At 41.5% G+C, this 20807-nt stretch overlaps 2 protein-coding genes across 4 annotated transcripts in view; one reads left to right on the top strand and one right to left on the bottom strand.

Moving 5' to 3' along the window:
• Nucleotides 1–2976: 2976 nt before the first annotated feature.
• PGPEP1L (pyroglutamyl-peptidase I like) lies at nt 2977–17546 on the bottom strand. Of its 3 annotated transcripts, none has more exons than XM_026040507.1 (6): nt 17354–17546; nt 12923–13096; nt 11097–11149; nt 4920–5036; nt 4204–4430; nt 2977–3272 (listed from the first exon to the last, which is right to left on the bottom strand). In XM_026040507.1, exons 2-6 carry the CDS (start codon nt 12954–12956, stop codon nt 3104–3106), a joined length of 600 nt encoding a protein of 199 aa, XP_025896292.1. In that variant the 5' UTR covers nt 12957–13096; nt 17354–17546; the 3' UTR covers nt 2977–3103. The 3 variants fall into 3 exon arrangements, with proteins under 3 accessions (XP_025896292.1, XP_025896295.1, XP_025896294.1); XM_026040510.1 differs by having other exon boundaries at nt 17480–17546; XM_026040509.1 differs by lacking the exon at nt 17354–17546 and adding an exon at nt 14468–14973.
• Nucleotides 17390–20807, top strand: part of FAM169B (family with sequence similarity 169 member B) — a 32253-nt gene continuing 28835 nt past the window's right edge. Inside the window, exons 1-2 of the mRNA XM_026040625.1 lie at nt 17390–17397; nt 17550–17680. Of these exons, the coding sequence (XP_025896410.1) occupies nt 17390–17397; nt 17550–17680 (139 nt within the window). The remainder of the gene's footprint in view (nt 17398–17549; nt 17681–20807) is intronic.

The raw sequence follows: 20807 nt of genomic DNA, 5'->3' as shown, positions 1-20807 counted from the left end.
CACCGTGGGGCGGAGGCTCCATGGGGTGGTAGCTCCGTGGTTGGTGGCTCCGTAGGGTGGTGGCTCTGTAGAGTGGTAGCTCCATGGGGTGGTAGCTCCGTAGGGTGGTAGGTCCATGCCCCAAGCTGAATGGTTGTCAGCACCGGTCTGTGTGCGTTGTAGTCTCACCTTCCAGTCAGCCTGTTTTGCGAGTCCCTTAAGACTCCCTCGGGTTTGTGTGTGTGTTAATGCGTGCTCAGCTTTTCCGTGTGCGTTACGTTGGCTAGGAATCCATTAGCATTTTCCATAGGGCTCTAAGTCCAGTAGATTACGGGTAGTCAGTTGACGAAGATCTGGTTTACAAGAACTAATTCAATGTTTCATTGCATTTTGTAAGTACATAGAATAATTTTATAAAATGTTTGCAGTTTATAAATGCCTAGAATATAATTTAAGGGCAGTTTTCTGTGCCTGTGCGTGGGTATGTCTGCGTGTGACRAGTTTTTCCTTTCCTTTCTTTGACGGTACCAGTTCACTAGCTAGCTTTGCAATATGCCAAAAAGGATGGCAGACGTGTCCGATTCACGGCTCGTCCCGCTCCCCCTACCCGAGCTTCGTGTCCCGGGATCTAGCGGATGGATAAGGAAGTTGGGGCAATGTTCTGTATCTTCAGCATCCTGGTCTTCCGCGGCCCTCTGGCTGGGGTGGGATCATCTTGATGCCGGCTGGGAGAGGCGAGTGCCGAACACAGAGTTTCCGTGATCCCTGCGGGGAGCTCCCTGCAGCTTCCTGCTGCTTTGCAAGGTGGCCGCAGCCTCTGCGCGTCCCGAACACCGCTTAGAGCTTTGTGGAAATGAACAAAGTAGGATCCCTATTTATTTTTATTTAAGAATGCTGAAGATCCCTTCCCCTCCTCTCTCCTTCCCCCCCACCCCTGAATTTGACTTTCGGCATTTTTGAAGGGTTATGAGGGTTTGGATGCTGTTTAAAAACCAGCTCTTCTGTTTTCTAAACCAGTGAGGTTTGAGATGAAAGGATTGGCCAGAGTTTGTCTACCTCTGGGACAAAAACAAAATGAGAAAGTGCTAAGGAATGGATGCAGTTGCAAACACGACGTTTTCCAAGTTTTCTTGTTTAAATTTTTTAAAAGAAAATTAAACAATAACATGGCCAATTTATTACATAAAAAGACTTGCTGTGTATAAATTATTCCTAAAGAAATTCCTGTGTTTATATTAAAATGAATCAGTAGATAAAAACAATTTCAAAATGTTTTTGTATATTCTGTTGTAAGAATTTATTCCTGTTATTGCGATATACTCGGGATTCTTTACATTATGAAAAAAAAGAAACTTTGTCTATTTTGAATGGCTGAAGCTAAGGCTCCTTTAGTTTCTCTTACTCTGCTTTTTTCTAGTAGTTTCAGTACTACATGATTTAAGTTAAATAAAAGAATTCTGTATGCATTTGTCTGCTGCTGACTTTGTTGCTCACTATGCAAAGCCAAACAAGTTGCAGAACCCTGAGGAAATCTCTTGGCTCCCCCTTCCCCTGGCCCTCTCCATCCTTTGGGCCCTATTTAACTGATAGAATATATCGTAGAGGAGGTCAGTACTGCCATTGTGTTGTGTTGAAATCCAGGCTCTGTTTTGGTCTAACGGCACTGAGCTCGTGGCTCCTTTTTTGATGGGACTCTTGAGTCTGGTTTTGCAGTAGGTATTTCCTTTGAGTAAGATAAGGATTTTTATTTATCTATTTAAAATAAGTCCGTTTGTTTACACTTAAGGGAGTCCACAGAGCAGGCGCTCAGACACGCAGCGCATGGTTATCTGTRTTTTGCAAAGGTTGCTGGAAAAGCCAGTGGCAAAAAAAGCAGCAGGATGTTGGGCTTCCCWGTGCCACTGACCTGGCACCCAAGTGTTCCCTGAGATAAGGCGCCGTGGCGGCCTCAAGTTTGCCCAGGTCTCCGTGCGCTCAGGTTTGGCTGTTGTCCTTCCTCCTGACGTGATGCTGGAGGAAGGGGCTATGTTTGCCTTGGAGAAATAGCAGATGTCTTCACTGCGCTGCTGCTGACCAGCTCCAGTGGCTGTTTTTGAAAAACACCTGCTAATTTTATCTCATCGATGTCATTCTACTGGCAGAATTACTTAGGAGAACACATGTTGAAGTGCCCTGTGCACTAATGAGGATTTGCCTCACCTTCTCTCACCCACCTTGGCAGCACAGTCGTGTACTTCTGTATTTAGCCGTGTTCGAGACGTGGAGGAACCTCCCTTGGCATGGGAGAGGCACAGAAGTCTCCTCTCACTGTCCAGATCCAAGTTTTACAGCTTGAGATCTCATTTGGTGCCTATTTTGTAAGAAGACTAACATGCCATGACACATTCCACAACACAGTGCTTCAGGAACTGCCTTTCTTGGGACAAGTGGAGCTGTTCCGTTCTGTAAATCCCTGAATAGCCATGACCCATTTCACTAAACGGCTGCGTTCCCTATGCTCTGTGCTGTGCTCTTTTCCTTGGGACAGGCATTAAGAATTTGGGCTAAGTAGTGGTGTTTCTTGCTTCTAAGTTTCACACTCTGCCGATATGGACAGCAGCATGTGCTGCTGCTCAGAGATGGTTCAAAGCTTCATGTAATAGTGTCCAGTGTCCCTGCATGTGTTTTGTTTTCTGCCCTTTATTTAGTTTTGAAGTGGGCATTTTGTGGAGTATCTCACCGCCTGGGAAGGGAGAGGATTTCTGTTACACCCATCTCGTGCTGAAGGGCAGCACAGCTGTGAGATTGTCTGTCTTTCAAGCCATCAGGATTCAACTTTACCTGGATTTCTTTTCGTCGTTTTTTTTTTTTTTTTAGGATTTTAGAAAATGTAATGCATAATTGAAGTCCAGTTTTACCATGTTTTATCACTTTTAGGAGTACAAAATGTCAATCATTTGTTTTATTCTCAAGCTTTTTGCACAAGAGATGTAAATAGCTGTTTGCTTTCTGTAAGAAGATTTCACCGAAAATAACACAGAATATAAAACGTTTTTATCTAAGTAAGAGTTTTAAATCTACAGAGATGCCTTATTTATGAGTTAAGGTATTCTAAAATGTTAGTAATTTCTCTAAATGATCTTTCTTACTCTCCTTCTTTCCCACACTGTTTTAACATTTCTAAGATAATTATCTGTAATGCTTTTCCTAGAAAGTCTGCAGTTACCCATTTGGATAATGGAGGCACATGGATGAAAGCTGCTCTTCCGTTGCCGTAGTAGAGAGAGGTGTAATAGGTGTAATCACAGATGTACCTGCAGTACCAACAGAGAAACAGCAACCTGCATTAAGGACAGGAAACCTGATTACAYTTAAATGTACTTTAAGCAGCCAAACCAGATCTGGTTAAGGAAATTATTAGAAACTTATTTGTTTAGTGAATAAAGGAAATACAGAAATAAAACAAGTCTGAGAGTCAAATATTCTTTATCTGATGGTATGGTTTCTCAGACATATGGCCAGGATGAACTAAATACAAGATCTCAGCATATGCGGGTTTTTTTAGGCTGCTGCAAGCTAAGTGAGAAGAAAAAATTAGTGCAGCCCACTGGAACTATATCCATGGCATTAGTGGATTGCTTAAATCTTTCCTGCAGGTTGTTCCATATCTCTGTTTTTAATTTGGAGACCCAAAACCTGAAACTAAAGGTTAAGATTAACTGTTTTCCAATTTTTTTAATAAGTATTTTTCTATTTTGTTTTCTTTTTAAGTGAAAAGTTGCTTAAGAGAAAAATGCTTCAGCAGCACCAAACACCTAATGAGATCGCAGACATCTTTCCATGGATGCCTGCAAATGCTCTGTTCTTCCATGTAGGTATTTGTTTTGTATCCCTCCCAGGTGGGAAAAACAGATAGATTAAAATCTGCTACCAGTCAGTGCTCCTTTCAGGCTCTCTAATAGTTCAAGACTACTGGAGTTGCTAATCACAGGGTGTGCTGTGTTGAAACTTGTTTCTTTGGAATTCACACATCTATGGAAAAATATCTACAGGCTGCATTTTTTCAAAGAAGGCTTCTTTACATAAAATTTAAATTTGTCCCAATTTTACGCTTGTGTCCTCTGAAGATTAAGCTTTAAAGTGATTTTGGTTGGAGGAAAAAGTCGTCGTAAAGATCCTTCCAGGTGAAAGAAGCGGATCGAATTATTTCTGTTTTTATGGAGCCCCCTGATATGGAATGTTTACCTTCCTGCATCTCTGGAAAAGATGATATCAATGCCTTCCACTGAAGTGTTTTTCCAGAGAGTCTTCATATTAATTGTAGATTCAATCTTTTCTGGACCATCCAGCATGCACCAGCCACCCTCTGGGTGAAACCCACAAGCATCCTTCTCCTGGTAGCCTTTGTTCTTCCCACACTGCTCCAGGATGATTGCTTTGGCGGACGAGGCCAGCCCAACGTGAACAGCAAGCTTTTTTTCCCACCRGAGAGAATAACAGGAAATTAAAAACGAGACCTGCTTTTAAAAACACATAACGCAATAGCACCAAGCATTATGTGAAACACTAGCTTCAAGGTAGGGAGGCTTGCTGGAGTTCCTGCCTAAAGAGAACTTTGATAACAGATTATAAATGAGAACAAAATAGTGCTTTTGTTTGTTTTCTGTTGTGTCTAGTTAGCTGAAGACTTCAGAGCTACAGGATCTTTTTTGCAAGTCATGGCTGACCCTTTTTTCCTTTGTTCTGCATGCAATTTGCTATTTAAATGGCACAAGGTTAAACCAGCCTGCTAATTATCACGTGCTCTGATTTCAACCTGAAACCTTTATCACAGTTTTAGTCACTTTACAGAGCTGTCTTGATGCATGTCTTGTGCAATACTCTTTTGGAGATCTTTCTAAAGATCCTCTCAATATTATTTAGAAATTCAGAGGAAAATTTACCTAACTGCAGTTACTCACCAGTGGCTGAAGCGTTGTCCATATTTTGAGGACCTGCTCCTTTGCTTTTTGGTAAACCACTGGCAGCTGCATAATGTGCAGATCTATGTTTTTACCAAGGCCTTGCTTGGACAGCTCCTGTGTGAAAAACCAGCACGGACTTGTAAGAGCAGTGGATTTCTCAGACTGTGATAAAGAAACCAGACTTTGATCCATCTGTGAAAACATATGAAAGAGTGAGGTAATGCTGCCTAATCCCATATTTCCCAAACACTGGTCTGCAATGAAATCCAACTGTCTTGTGGTAACTTGCTCTCTTGCTCTCTACTTTTTTTTAATGAAAGGAAGTAAAATGTGACACTTTACTAATGTCATTTCCATGTAAGCCCTTGTATTTTCCAAAGAGATGTTCTGTCTCCAATATGTGGAATTGGTTTCTGTAATTCATACTCCTTAGAGATTGGTCCATGGGAAACCAGGAAAAAAGAAAAACAAGATTGCTTAATAGAGCTTCACAGTGAAAACACCTGAGCTTTGATACAGGTAAGAGCTGTTCCTCTGAAAGGTCTAGGAGTCAAAGCTGTGCTTCTGAAAAGACACAAATGGGAGAATTCACACTAGCTGTTAAGATGCATGAAATATTTTGACTTTAACTGGTGCAGATTGCCTCTGCTGCACATGATCCTGTAGACATGAGTAAGGTCATGTTTAGAATGGATTTAATTTCTTTCTGGTTTTCTGGTCTTTCTTGTCTATATTTCTCTAGTAAATAAGAAAACGTCACCTTTTGGGATGATATTTCTCTATCACGTGTGTAGAGTTGAAGTTCTCTAAGTGGCCTTTTCCCAAAGGAAACAAATCCTGTGCCCAGGGCTGAGGGGAGAGAAACAAACGCATCCTCTAAAGCAAGACATGGGCCAGGCGGTTGCAGATGTTCTGGAGACTTGCCAAGGGCGAGCACAGAAATGACTTGAAAATATTTTGATGCTGGACTGGGGTTAATGAACTACAGTTGTGAGCAGAAAGGCTGTGGTTGCAAAGGCAGGAGGCAGAAAGAACACAGAGGYAGAGGGGTCTGTCCCAGAACAGGTAGATGGTGCATGAAAAATCCCTATTGCATGTAGAGAAAGAGACTGCTCCCAGAGTGCACAGACAGAGATCGTAAGGGGGACAGAGAGCAAGAAATCTGCAGCAGGGGCTATCAGGTTGCACTGAGAAACCTGGAACTTTTTTCTTATGTCACTGTGTTCCCAAACTTCCACTTCTCAGCAGGGCTACCCATGTGGATGGGGGCCGCAGTTCTCTGCTGAGCTAACTGGGAAATTTGCCCTTCAACACTGGCTTCCTATATAAACTGTTCCAATTTTCTTGTCAGCGGAAACATTGATTAGCTGTGCTCAATAAACTATTTGACACAAGCAAGGAAACGATGCCTGCAGGGAAGTAAACACATTGAGAGAACACTGCCAGGCTTTTTTTCCTCTGGGCACTGACAGCCTTTGAGAGGCTGTTGCATCATCTCGCTCAAGAACGCGGTACTCAGGCTGGGCTTCCAAAAAAGAAAACCTCAACCAGTTCACAATTAACGTTTGATTTCAGCATTTAATTTTGGCATTTAACGAGATTCTTCCTTCTTAACTGTAAGGCTTAGAGGACTCAACTGCAGCTTCATTGCAGGATGCAGGATCCAACGGAAGGGCTGTTCTCTGGCGCTCTCTGCATTGCCACAGCCAAGTTCATTTCTGTTATCASCACTTGTCAAAGGAGGAACATCCAGGGACACTCCTTGTGCAGGACAAAAGCAGCAGCTTGGCAATAGAAAAGTGCTGAGAATGTGTATCAAAGGAAGGTAAAATTTGTTATATCCTAAGTAATTTTAGCATGTAGTCAATAAAGTATGTTATTTTTGGTGTCTGAGAACCCTAACCATGGACATGTGCCCCACTACGTCTGGCAATAGGCAAACGTGGAAGAAACAAAAATGCTGTTACTTGTCTCAAGTAAGTCTCAGCCTTAACCAAAATCATTTTAGCATCCCAGATAAGAGACTGAAGATGCATCAGTTGATGGCAATAGACAACTGCATCCAGAAACAGAGCCCACACTGGTGACTTTATTTTAAAAGTGATTTTAAAAGTGGACAAAGGTTTTAGAGGGCTTTTCTTAATGAGCAAATTGGTCATAGTCCTAGTTCATCAGAGTTCTGGCTCATTTTCTATGTAATTCTCCCTAGAAAAGAGTGATCTGGATAGAACAGTTGAGCTCTGGTGCTGTGGTTATGTGTTACACAAAGATACTACAAGTATCTTGAAGATTTAGAAACCTCCGGAAGTCTTCAGTGAGTTTGTAAGATTTTGTCGTCAGGAAGGTTTTTGTTCGTTTCGTTGGTTTTCATGTGTTAGTTTTTGAACTTCATTTCAAAACACCTGTGTTGGGTTCAGAAAGAAGAAAAATAAAAGTATCAGTTGAGCCAGAACTCTGCAAGTATGTTGCAAGCAAAGCTTATTTTAAATCCTGCAGATACTTCTAAAAATCTTTAAAAAATGTAGGAAAGTTTCAGAACAGAAAAGGAGGAGCTAAGTGGCAAAATGGTCTTGGTTTCACAGATGATGAAATTAAAGGGGAGAGAGAGAGATTAAATGACAAATTTCCAAAGACCACATGGTCAGCGGCTGGATGAAAAATTGCACGCAGAGATATGATCCTCATCTCCTGATAGCAAATGTAGTTCTCAGAAGTGGTTGGAAATGTGACCTGTTCTTTGCACCTACAGTTTAATTACTATGAATGTTGCCACTCGACTTACATTTATGTCCTATTAAGTGGGGACTTTGACCTTGATCGTAGATTGCCCTGATACTATATTTAACTACCAAGTGCCAGACACTGGTAAACAKCACAAGAGTTTCTGGAGAAGACATAGAAACAGGATGAGATCAAGGGTTATTAGGTAGGTGGGTTCATCACTCTGGAATATAAACTAAATAATTCAAAAGACCTGAGATTCTGAGGGTCCCATGAGGTGCTGAAGTGCTAACACATCACAGAGCCTCAGTGCAACCTGTGAGCAAATGCAGAGTAAATATTCTTGGTGTTTTCCTTTAGAGAGAGAATTCTCTGCAATTCAGGAGTTAAAAGGCGCTGCTAGTGAAGTTTTTGTGCATATTTTAGGAGGCTATTTCAGGTGAATGGAGTTATGAGAACCATAAAAAACTGAGTGAGACAGGCTTCTGGAAAAGAAGCTGTCTCTCTAGTGCTAGACACTCATGCTGGGCTATGTGAAAGTGCCTATAAAAACTCTGAAGGTTTTATCAGTGACCCTGAATTGGCAGGTTCACCTGTGCTTTCAGTTCCTTTTGATTATCCTTCTCCCTGAGCTCTCAAGTGGCGACTTGCTCCGCAATGAGAAATCTATGGACGTGACGCTGACGGATGCCTTGTGCGTGAATCATCGTGTGCTGTGATGAGAACTTGGATTCACGCAAACACAGCAGATGCTCTTCACATGCTCTGAATATTTCATTTCCATATGATAAGACAGGCAAGGCAGGACTGTGCGTTGCTATGTAGCATCATGAAGAAATTGAAAGTTTCAGGATAAGAACACTTTCCAAAGCAGGAGGAGTAATCAAAAATATGTAGAAGCTTGTTAGTGTTTATCATCTGATTCCCTGGAATGTTAGGAAATGGAAATCGGTGTATCCACCAAAAACAGACTAACAATCAGGTTATAAGAGAAACAGTATCACAGGACCTTTCTTCTGAGTGCCCCATGAAAAGCACAGGGGGGTTTGCTTATGGAMTGGGCTGTGCTCTGCTGCTTGGATCAGTCTCTGATCCTTCCTGCAGCAAAAAGAGAGGTTTGGGAAGACCGTTGACCCCATGAGAGGGCAGAGTGCCAGGGGTGGGAAGCAGCTGGCAACAGGGATCCCCAGAAGCAGATCTGTGGCAGAGTGGGTCCCATTGCCCACAAAGCAGAGCCATTGCTGCTGGCCCAAGAAGTCTCCGTTGCAAAAAGCATGGAGGGTGAGACCATGCTCAGAGAACTAGGGGCTGCTAATGCAGACTTTGGCAGGGTTTGGGATATTTTGCGTGGGAGGACTCTTCTGGGAYGTGCATTAATATGTTGAGTGCCACTGTTAGAATAGCAGTGAGATTGGCCTGTTATCAAGCAGGGTTTTGATGAAAGCCCGGTTCATGTTGAGGTAGTAATTAGTGACATTCTGGATAGTRCTACATAAACATTGTGTGTTAGTAATCATGTTCAGGAGCACTGCTCTGACTCTTCAGTCCTTTCGTGATGAAGACTCTGAGTACTCTTGCATGGTCCTCACAGAAGAGCCTCAGCAGGAGGGTTTTGTGTCACTTCAGTGATCCAGGCAGGAACTCCAAGCCAAGGGACGATTATTTCCAGATGTAAGTAAACAATTTTTGCTATCAATTATATAGCCATATAAGGTTCCTGAAGACCACAGAGCTACTCAAGTGAACAAGGCCAGTGGAACAATAATATTAGCTTGCTATTTAGCCTGTCAAAATTTGAAATATTTTCTCATTTGCAGCAGATTTCACTGAGTTGTCTGGATTGACCACCTCGGATAGGGAATGAGAAACCAAAGCAGCATCCTCAGTATAAATACAAATTAATTCCATGCCCAGGGTGTCACATCAGAGGGAAATGAATTTGTTATCCTCCAAACACAAGGGCTAACATCTGTTTCATCATGGACTGCTGCAGCCATCGTTACGTAACTTCCTGGCACAGCAAGCACATGACTTTGTTACCAAAACCTCATCTCATCAGTGCACTTCAGCTCCAGGCTGTTTTGCTTGAAGATAAAGAACACGCTTTATTTTCAGCCAGAAGAAGATGGTATTGCATCCAAAATTAGAACCAACAGAAATCAGGAGATAATGAGAAAGAACACTGTCAACTGACAAATATTTGTGGTTTAGGCACATGTCAAGTTAGAGTTGAGATAATTTATGGATCTCCTGGGATGACTGGGGTGTGGAAAGGTATAAAGCAGTATTTTTGATTCTTGTTAGCCTAGAGGGATAATATCCCTCATGACTTTGAGTGGGTAATAGATTTATTCTTCCAATCTCTAAGTTTCACTTGCCATCCTCCACCAAATGACGCTAGCACAGAAGATCTTTATGGGTTAGCGGAGTAGCTATAGCTTTGGTCTATGGAAAAAACTACCGGCTCCTTGTTTTTCAATAGCCTTGGCTTGGCTGCACTTTACTTTTAAGTCAGAASTTCTGCAGCTGCCACCAGAATTTGTAGTAAAGTACTGTAGGGTGAACTCCTTTCTATCATGACTGATAGTTTCTGAAGCTGCCTTTTTCATACCAGGGAACTATTTACAGGCTTTTATCAGCTCCCCCCAGTAGACCACAGTCCCCTCAGGTTCCTCTCAATTTCCTGCTTTCCACTTTCACCAATATTCTCTGCTATTTCTYGCAGATTTTGGACGAGTCTTCCAATCCAGTTTTATTACCCTGAATGTTGCTGTTACTGATATCGATGATGAAAGCCAGATATCCCAATCATGTCTTTGTATGATACAGGTGACTTTCTTCTAATATATATGGGAGTGTTCAAGACTGCTCCATCCCATACATGTTTTATGTATATGTATATGCATGGTTGCTACTCAAAGGGCCGAGGTGGAGAGAGAGAAATATCTGAATGACTTTGTTTTCTATTTAACTGTAGACTTCTCTGTCACTTGAAAGTGAAAGGTAAAAGCAGGATATGAAGGCACCTGAMATGCTTTACGGGTCCCTGAAGTAGGCAGTAAAAACTCCATAGGCTATGGCTGCACAACAAGGAAATCGCCATAAATAGGCATGATAAAATGATTTGTAATATAGGATGACCAAGTTTTAGAAGAGATAATCTCTGGCATATGCATTATTTGTGGACATGGCACCCAGAGGGAAAATAGCCCCTTAAAAAAAAAAAAGAAGAATAGTTTGAAAAGTGCTTAAATCACTAAACATTCTTACAATAACAATACATTTGATTTCTTAATTTTCTTCTTTCTCCACAATGGGGAGTCTGTTCTAAGAGGCACAGTTCTATTCAATGACACAAAAAAGTAACTTACTTGGAGGGAACGGTAAGACAGAAAACAGCTTATATTTGGATTTCCACAAAATTACACACCTCCCTCCTTTTTTAATGCTTACCTTCACAGCTTCCCAGCTAGAATTCACCAGATACTGTCTAAAGGGACCAAAACCTAAGGACAAAGAAAAGTGCTTTTAACCTATGCTTGCTGTGCAATTGTAGGTTAGGTGTCTGACACGTATGTACACYCACATTATTTGTTCTTAATTGTGATATTTTGAGTTATGGAGTTGACCTTTTTAATAGTATTTGGCCTTTTTAATACTCAAGAGAATGGTATGTCCTTTTTCATATGTATGCACAACTGTTCCTACAGTCTTTATACACATGAAGGCTCCCGTGTAAGAGAAGGTTAATTGCAGTTGGTAAATGTATTGGAGACATTAGGACATATAAATAAGGGTTTTGGAGTAGGATCATCAGCTACAGACATACCACTGAACTCATGTTAAAAATACTCTCAGATCACAGTCTGTATCATAGACTCATTTCTCGTTGTTAAAGCTAATGAAGATACAGCACTTTATATTGAGTGAAAATGYTCAAAAGAAAAAATATATTTCTTTTCACAATGCAATACATGCACGTTAGTGGTGGCCATAAGAAACCTCTGCTTAGGGCAAAGCTGTTCTGTGAAAAGACTGAAATACATGCAACCACTTGGAGAGGTAACTAGTTGAATATTATTAGGCGCTCTATAACAAACTGGGCTCACTGCCAGCACATTTCTATTATGAGCAGGTGAAAATATGACAGAGACATCCTGTGATAATTCCTATAATAACTTAAAGATGCACCTGTGGGTCCAATGGGAGACACTAGTCTAAAACTGTTTGAACAAGTAGATTTATGCACCTAAATAGCTGTACAAAGGGAGGAAAAAAACTAACAAGGTGCTAATGTATGGTAAATACTGTAGAAGAGGGAGAATGAGGTTGTCAGTCTTTTAAGAGGTTATCAAATATCTCTTGCTCTCTCCTGCTTTCCTATTCCAAGTGACTGCAGTTCTTTTTGGAGAGCGAAGCTCGTTCTGCCCATCTTGGAGCTATTAAAAAAGGGTGGGGGGGGAAGTTAATTGAAAACAGCAAGATTCAAATCTCTTTGATGTAGCTTCAACCTCATTCCTGTGTCCTTGGATGACCCACAGTGGAAAATTATCCAGCAACTCACATGTCAAGATACGTGTAATGATTGCCTTTAGAGGAGCCAGTGGCAACAGGAGGAACAGCAAGTAGCAGCATTCCTTAAGAGTTTTAACATTTTAAAGATCAGAAGTCTCTAGCTGGTGGTTCTGCCACTGTGATTCAGTGTTAGTTTACAGCCAGCAAGAAAAACTCCAAATTTGGTCCCTTAGGCTGCATGTTCAGGCATGTTCTTTTGATATATATAAATTTAATCGTCTAGGGTAGGAGTGATGAGGCAGCATCTCCTGTTTAAATTTCCCTTACCTTGCCATGAAACTGAGACCCGGAGATTTGCCATGTGTTGCTCTAATTCTGGACGCTGACTATGTGACATTGTGATGCAACGTGGTTTTTCTTGCTTCAGAGCTCCTTTCGGGGAAGCTTTATCTATACTTGCCTGTAGTGCCTTGAGCTACGCGGTTTGGATCGGACAGAACGTCAACAAAGATTAAAACAAGGACAGAAGGAGCAACAAACCAAACTGGATGGCAATAAAGAGGGCAGAGTGCGGTCTGTTTCCTCTGACATGCATCTGATTTTCTTAGGAAGGCAGAAGAACAAGTTATTTCCCATTTGGAATTCTTAACTGTGACCATTTGCTACTGTGTTTCCCTCCAGGGAAATGTTTATGACAAAGATCATGCGTGTGTGCATACCATATCTAGCTAAAAGAAGAGGAAAATAAAAAATAAAAATCTTACCAGTTACAACCACAGTGTTGGAATTGGAATCCATGAAATCTATGCTTCAGCAGGTAAATTCTGATTGTCTTTTAGTTCCAAACAGCAGCATCACAGATCRTGCATCTGTGGCAAACGTCCTCAATTCAAGGCACCCTTTCTTTTTTCAAGCAACACTTCRAAGCTTCCAAGTTCCTATTGGACAAAGGAAAAGCTTTCATAAAACAAAAATGTGTCTGGATTCAAATGACAGGAATGGTCTCTGATTCATGYATTTTTTTCAAACTGAAAGTTGTTCCACGTCTGCATTAAGAATATAAGTCTGACTGGGATTGCCCAGGCTTTTTTTCTTTCTTCACACATGTAATAGCATTTAACAGGAATGACTTAAAGCTTTGAAAAATATCCAGCAGCATTTTGCCTTGGAAAGTTAATTTTGTTTACTTGTATGAACAATGGGATCACTTTTTTTTATATCTCTATGGATATCATGTTTTATTTTGTGCACAGTTGTAATTTACTTTAATCAAGAGGAATTAATTTTCACTCAGTAGTCAATTTTCACTGTACTTAGACTGACTTACACATTGAGACAACTTTGCCATTCCTCATCATAGCAGTTACCTAATTCAGTGATTTTGAGACTTACTAAAGAGTCTGAGTACCTTACATTTAAAAAAAAAAAAAAGGAAAGAAAGAAAAAAAAATATGTAATTTGTTAAAGCTTGGTGATATCCACAAATGCATAGCACTGTGAYAAAATCTCATGCGTGCAAGAACTCCAGAAGAAATCTAGAAGCTGTGTTATAACTCGCTGAAACCGGTGGGTTTAATAGCTGCTCTGTCTTCATTAAACTGAAATGCAAGAACCAACAGGGGGCCTGAAATCAAAACATATGCACATTGTCACTGCCCAAAACACAAGCATATGAAAGTCCTCTTGGGAATTACAACTATGTGGGCAGAGGGTTTCGCTGGGTCTTGTTGTGAGTAGGAAGTGTGTGAGGGAGAGAGGAGAAATAAACTAAGAATAGAAAGCCACTATATAGTCTCAGGGGAGCCGGTAATTACAAGACCTTAAGAAAAAGCCTCTGAAGAAATCTCTTGGATTGAGTGGCTGAATGGGATCTGAGTTTATAARCTCTGCTTCTGTCATTGAATGCTTCAGTGCTGAGAAAAGGAAGAATTAATGGAGCCTCTTAAATAAAAAGGTATCATTTCCACCATCCATTTTTCCCTTAATGCAACCTGCAAACTTTTATGGACTACTGAGGCTGAAGGACTAACTAACAGCGTGAACACAGAACTGCATCCAGCTTCAAATAAGGCAAAACTTGCCACTGACATCAGTGAGTTTCATACAAAATCCTGTAATTTTCATTCTCCTATGTCTATTAAGATCTTTATCAATCAGTTCTTCCTATGTGATCAGTTAGTAAAACCTTTCCTGTGATATTGGACAGCATGATCACATGGTGGTCATCTTCATTTCAGATTTATATATTTTTAAAAACCTTGGTAAATGTTATTAATTAAAAAAAAAAAAAAAAAAAAAGCAGTCTTTACCTCTACAGGGTGAACAAAGCATCCATGAGGAATAAAGCAAGAAGTAAGGTCTATGCCTCCTTTTTAAATTTTCTCCACAAAGTATGAAACTGCTCTGTTTGGGACAATACTGCTACTTTACAGATATATGAGAAGGGTGCTCCGTGAACTCTGTGAAATCCTTTGTATTTTACTAGGTATTCTTGCATAGATATTAGCTCCATGCATTCTGTAACAACAGATTTCATCCATTCAGACKGCAGTGATGTTTTTTAGAGTTTTCATAAATGGCAGAATAGGAAAAATACAGAACAAGGAAGATCATCAGTTTGTATTTTCACTATACGATACTAAAACTTTAATAAGACTTTTTTGGGGAATATTCCAAACTGCTATCTAATGAATCATTAATTGTGTTCAATAGTTAGTCCCTTATCATGAATGCAAAGCTGCTGATTTGAGAATAATATTGCATTGTAGCTATATGTACATTAGTTGTATTAAATTTCTACAGCAAGTGGGCAAAAAAAAAAAAAAAAAAAAAGGAAAAAAATGGTGGCTTCAAAAGTCTTCTGTTTAGGAAGCTCTTCTGAGTTTTCTTTAGAAATGAAACCTTTTCCCTTCCCTAAGATTGCTTTAGCTGATGTTGAAGCAGCTCTTGAGATTTTCAAGAAAGCATGACTGTGGCTTTTACACTGGCACTTATATTTGTGTCTGTGTGTGCATAACGAGATCCAAAAGTCACTGAATATTTGAGGTCTGTGCAAATGCAGCTCCCCATCCATAATTAAGAAACCAAGCCCTGGGTACTTGAAGGCAAAACACAGACAGGGCTGACTCAGCTAAACGTCGTCTGTTTTTCTTCTTGCCGTACACAAACATGATTGGCATGGTATCCATCTTTAGGTAAAGAAGAAACAAACAAACAAAAAAATCAGTTATGAAGGTCTTGATTATTGCCTTCAACATTTTACTGTGCAGTACCTGCTAGACAAGAAAAAAAGAATTATTGAACTGCTGAGTAAGAGAAAAATACTTTCTGCAAATGCATTCTGACCACATTGCAGAACTACGACCGCTGCTTGAATGGCTTTTTAGTACTGAAAGTAACAAGCGCTGGAATATGGCCCTTCATTTTGAAACAGCTCTTTAATTTTTATCTCTTGTATTACTACTTGCATATAGATTTTTATTTCTTGTTATTGGCAGGCACTGACCAGCCTGTTAAACTGTTAAGTGGAAGTGTTTCATATATTCCAATTTTTATCTAAGCTGTCCAACATTTAATGAGATGAGGGAATAATCAAGCTTTTATGCTATTAAGCATTAAACAATTACAGAATTACGAGACTTTAAATTAAAAGTTTCAGGATCTAACACTTTATCTTTCTTTTTCATTCTAATAAAGGTAAATGGTCCTCCTGGGAAAGACTGAAAATTAGGTAGACGGAAAGCAATGTCACAAAACCSTAAGTGGCAAACATTTCAGTGTAAAGCTCACATTACTCTATGGCCTCTTCTATAACAAACCCCACAGAAATGGTAAATGGAAAAACAACCACAATTTCATTCAAGTTTTTTTGGATAGACCATGCTGTATATTCCACTGTGTTGCCTGTGTTTATATTAGTTATTCTACAGCTTATACTGTTGATGCAAAGCCAGCAGTTTGGCAATAATGGAAAATATAATATATGTAACATTAATGTAGGCAAGTTGTTGGGTGGCTTTTGCCATTTCAGTTCTGGAGTTCTGGCAATATTAGTAAAACTGTAGTCAGTATGTGAGGACACTTTAAAATATCAAATTGTACATTATAATTTAATAAAAGGAGAAAGCACTTTATCAGAAGGGATGTAACCCACCATCAGCGGATTGCTTTTGTTAAGGCATCGTTCACTATGCATAAAGAGACTCTGAGAGGAGGATGCAAACAACTTAAGTGGCCATTTAGCAGCCAATATGCCAAGATATAGCTAGAACCAACAGAATCCTAAGCCAAGCACACGCATGTCACTCCTGGTAAGAAATATGTTGAGTCTTGGCTGGCCAGAAAGTTTTCAGCCCAATGAGGACAGGTCAGTCTCTGCCATTCCTGATTCTCAGCATTGCTGAGTTGTTTTCTGATTTCCTGCCTTTTTTTATTATTATTATTTTTTAATTTAGGCCTTTTAAGTATCTTTTCTCTTCAAGCTAATATTGCCATCCCAATAATGCCACTTTCTTGCTTTTCACGGCTTTGGCTCATGTAGTTTCTTATACCTTAACAATTTCCTCAGTAAAATTCAACAGCCATCATGCAGCTATGCTATATCAGCTATATATATTTACAGAGATAGATACCAACTATAGCTATGCTATATCCCTGTGCCATATCCAGGTCTGGGACTGTGGTCAGCTAACCCATGGACTGAGTTACAGACGTGATTTTTTTTCTGACAGGGAGCAGAAGGAATCCCAGTAATGCAATGTCCTTAAGTCACTCCTTTCAAATGTTGTCTCCAGTGGACTGAAAACACCTTCACTTTCCAGGTATGTGCATGTCTTTCCTCTAAGCAGCCTTTCCATTTGCTCGCCATCCTTCACTTTGATGACTGTGCCTACTATTTTATAAATTATTAAGCAACTGTACAACCTTCGCGGATAAGAAGATGGCTACCAGGAGTCCTGACGCCTAGGTTCTATTTTCTGCTTTTGACAAGTGTGTATTCTTTCCATCTCTGTACCTCCACTTTACGGTTTAAAGCAACAACCATCCTGCTGCTCTCGCAGCTTTTCCAAAGTCCTCGCTTGTGCTCACAGCCATCCTTAACAGCACAAGGCAAGGAGTGCTGTAAACTTGTCATTTTTGCACTTGTTTTCCCTTGTCAGCCCTCTGCCACCTGAGTTTAAGGAAAGCGGCATCACCTGTGTGGTGTTTGTCACCGCAGCTCTCCYCAGCGAATGCACAGGTGAGCTCAGACCTTCTGTTAAGGCCTAATTATTTGTGAACGCCCATGTTGGAGCGTTAACCACCACCGCTCGGTTATTTACCACAGCCTCGCTCGGCCTCTGGCTTCCCAAAAACCCTTCCGGGCTTTTCGACGGCCGCTTTTTCTGTCAGCAAAAGCCGGCTGCCCGCGGAGCTGCCACCGCCGCCCGGRCCGCGGCCCCCGGGGCGGAGCGGGGCGGCCTCCCGAGCCCGCCCAGAGGAAGTGATGGAGGCCGCGGGAGGAGGAGGCAGAGCCGCCGCGGGTAAGAGGGGCGGTGGAGCTCGGCGTCGTCGCCTCTTTCCCCCGTGCTGGTGTCCCCGTCGCTTCCCGCCCCGCTCGCCTCCGTGCCCGCCGCCCCCTGCCCTTCATGGCGCGGTTCCCGCCCGCCTCGCTGCTGCCCCCGCCGCGTAATGGCGGGCACGGCGTAGCGCCCGCTGCCAGAAGCTGCCGAAACGCCACCAAACACAACGGCCGCTTCCCGCATAAAACTTCCCTCGGTGGCGGCCGGTTGCCCTGTGGCCGGGAGCTCCTTCGCCTCAGGGTGGCTCCTCCTGGGGGAGGCGCCACTGGAGCCCGGCCAGCCCCGCGCTGAGCGGGCGCCGCGGTGCCTCAGAGCTTCCCCTTCAGCTCGGCGAGATTTCGGCGTAGCCCAAACTTAGCCCGGGGCAGAGAGGAATCGGCCCTTGTTTTCCATCAGTTTCGCTTCAGCAGCTGATCCTCGCAAAGGGGATCATCTCAGGACACCTGTTTTCACGGTGGACTTTCTTTAATAGCGCTCGTGAGGAACAGGGGATTCCAGTGTAAAAATACCCTGACATTTTGAAGCCTAAAGCTCAGGTGTTGCTTTAAAAAAATATGTTTGCCCAGGGAGTAAGTAAGTATGTAAGTAAATATGTTGCCTCTTGACCAGAAAAGAATATTTACTTGGATTATTTTGGTGTAGAGAGAAGGCATAAAAGGCCTCCTTTATTGCAGAGTGTTTACCCTTTCTTTGGAAAGGGTAAATATGTTCCTTGGTGATCATGAAAAGCCCCTAAAACAAGATGTATTTAGGGAAAGAACTTGCCCATTTGCTTTTGCCGCAAGTTAATTCTCTAGTGATTTTGGTGGTAGGCAAAGGGGCCAAGCGGAGGCAGCAGGGAGAGCTCGAGCACGCGGCAYGTGGTGGGGTAACAGATATTATGTCGGTCATGTCAGCAGTCCACCAACCACGGTCGTAACTCCCCGAGCGTGGAAAGGGGCCTGATTTTAGGACAAGCGGGTCTCGTGCACACCCGGAGTGGTGGATTTCGCAGGGAGCCAGGCGTGCGTGCTGTTCCAGGTTTGTATTTGCCTAGGAGCACTTCCAACAACCTCTGTTCACGCACTTGTTTGGATAAGGGCCCGTTGCATCACCTCGGTTGGCTTTTACAGCCCTTTCCCTCCCGCTCTGTTTTTGTACTCTTCTTTCTTAATTTGTCACGCTAGCAGGTAAACGGRGAGAAAGTGAATTTATCTTCTGAAACGCATTTTAAGTTGCTGCCATTTATCTAAAGCACCTACTTCATACCCTTCAGTAAAATAATGATGTTGTTCATTAGTTCCTCTAGCTGCTCATGGCTAAATGCACTGTAGTCAGATTGCTCTATTTTTTTCCCCCTTCTCAGGCACTTATAAAAGTCAAACATTTGTAATAATGCATTTTTTGAAGACTCATTCTGCTGATATKTTTAAATAAAATAGATGAATGAAACTTGATTTTTTTTTTTTGTATGTGCGAGTCTAGGCAAACCTTGTATTGATGGTATTTTTTTCTGATTTTTTTTTTAATTTGACCTGAAATTGAGTGTTTAGAATACTTCTCTCATATTCTTCCTCGTCTGAAACAGTTGTCAATATTTTTAGGCATTGTCTGAATTTTAACTTAGTTAATTTAGTTGGATATTCATGCATTTAATTATCTAGCCCTTGGTAATAGGTTGAATACACAGCTAGCTTCAAAAGAATATTGGAGTCAACCTTAACCCCCCTGGTGCAAATGGTGCTTTTTAGTTTCTGTCCTTCTGTAACTGCGATACTGCGACTCTACATGTCTTTAAGTACTTTAGGGAGTACCTGTCTACTCCAGTAACTGTCTTTCATGAAGCAAGATTGTTTACTCTTCTTACAGGGTTTCTAAGCTCCTGTACAGCTCCAAGGCAAACTGCTGTTGAGAAGCAGCCCAGCCACTGGCCTAGAACTTGGGGTTCTCATTTTAAATCCAGCCTTTTCACAAGGGTTTTTTGGTTTTGGAGCGTTCTCTGAGTTGGATTTGTACATGTTCACCATCTAGCAGCAAGGCTAGGGAGAACATTTAAATGATGTACAGCACTTAGGAGACTCTGGAGCCTGAGAAATAATTAGTTACCAGATGACAAACCTGTATGTCTAGTTTAACAATTGCAGTAATGGAGCCTTAAATTTCCATCTGCTTCTGCAGGAAACCTGCCTCCCTGTGAAAGCCACTTTAGTCAACTGAGCTTAGAAGCACGAGATCTGCAGCACTCTAGGTAGGAACTCAACCTTCTGGTAGCATCGATTATATAAATGTTTTATATAACATGGTATGTCTCCAGCRTGTAGAAAAGACTCATCAGAGCTCCAGGATGAGACCGATCAAGAGCTATATGCCTTCATTATAAGTAAAATTATTTATATGGCAGGTAGAATTTTGCTTARTGAGGAGCATACGCCTCTGAAAACTAAAACTCTGATAACCTCACTTAGAATCATAGAATCATAGAATGCTTAAGGTTGGAAGGGACTTCAGAGGTCATCTAGTCCAACCCCCCTGCTCACGGAGGGTCACCTAGAGCACGGGGCACACTTGCCATATGCAAAGCAAGTTACTGTAACCTTATTTTCTTTAGAGCAAAAATACATATTTATTTAAGAAAGCAGGAAACAAAATCCTAGCTCTTTTAAGCTACTCCCCTCAAAGGAAAAAAGACACTGCAAAACCCAGTAAACAAGCTGAGTCCCTTTGCATAAAGAAGCATTGCAGGGAACACGCTCCTTCCCTTGGGTGGAAGCATGAGGAAAAACCCGAGAGAAATGTTACCTTATTGTTTCCTTTTTCACATGGAAGGTGTGCAGACATCATGGATATGAGTGTGGTATAAGAACCTGTATAGAACAGGCTGGCATGTATTTCCCACACTGTATAATGGTGGCAAAACAAGACAGTCACAAGCAGGGCTAGGGGCGATTCACAGCTGTATGTTGCAAAACAATTGGCAGAGCTTCAGGTCACACACATCCAAAGCAAACTCTATTCTGCTCAGTTAGTGAGAGGTCCATGGATATTCAAAAATGTTGTGTTTGTAACCTTTGAAACTGCTGTCTGGTGACTGGTCTTCACAGTATTACTG

This window comes from Nothoprocta perdicaria, unplaced genomic scaffold (genome assembly GCF_003342845.1).
Source record: "Nothoprocta perdicaria isolate Ctin4 unplaced genomic scaffold, notPer1 scaffold_26, whole genome shotgun sequence".
In the NCBI taxonomy this organism is placed as follows: Eukaryota; Metazoa; Chordata; class Aves; order Tinamiformes; family Tinamidae; genus Nothoprocta; species Nothoprocta perdicaria.
This window is presented reverse-complemented; position numbering and strand designations above follow the sequence as displayed.

Bases quoted from the DNA above. Each gene is read 5' to 3' on its own strand.
- PGPEP1L (XM_026040507.1), bottom strand. From the start codon at position 12,956: ATGGATTCCAATTCCAACACTGTGGTTGTAACTG. The intron at 5,037-11,096 runs GTAAGCATTAAA...TTTTTCACACAG, and splicing joins CTAGCTGGGAAGCTGTGAAG to GAGCTGTCCAAGCAAGGCCT. The intron at 4,431-4,919 runs GTGAGTAACTGC...TGGGAAAAAAAG, and splicing joins GGACAACGCTTCAGCCACTG to CTTGCTGTTCACGTTGGGCT.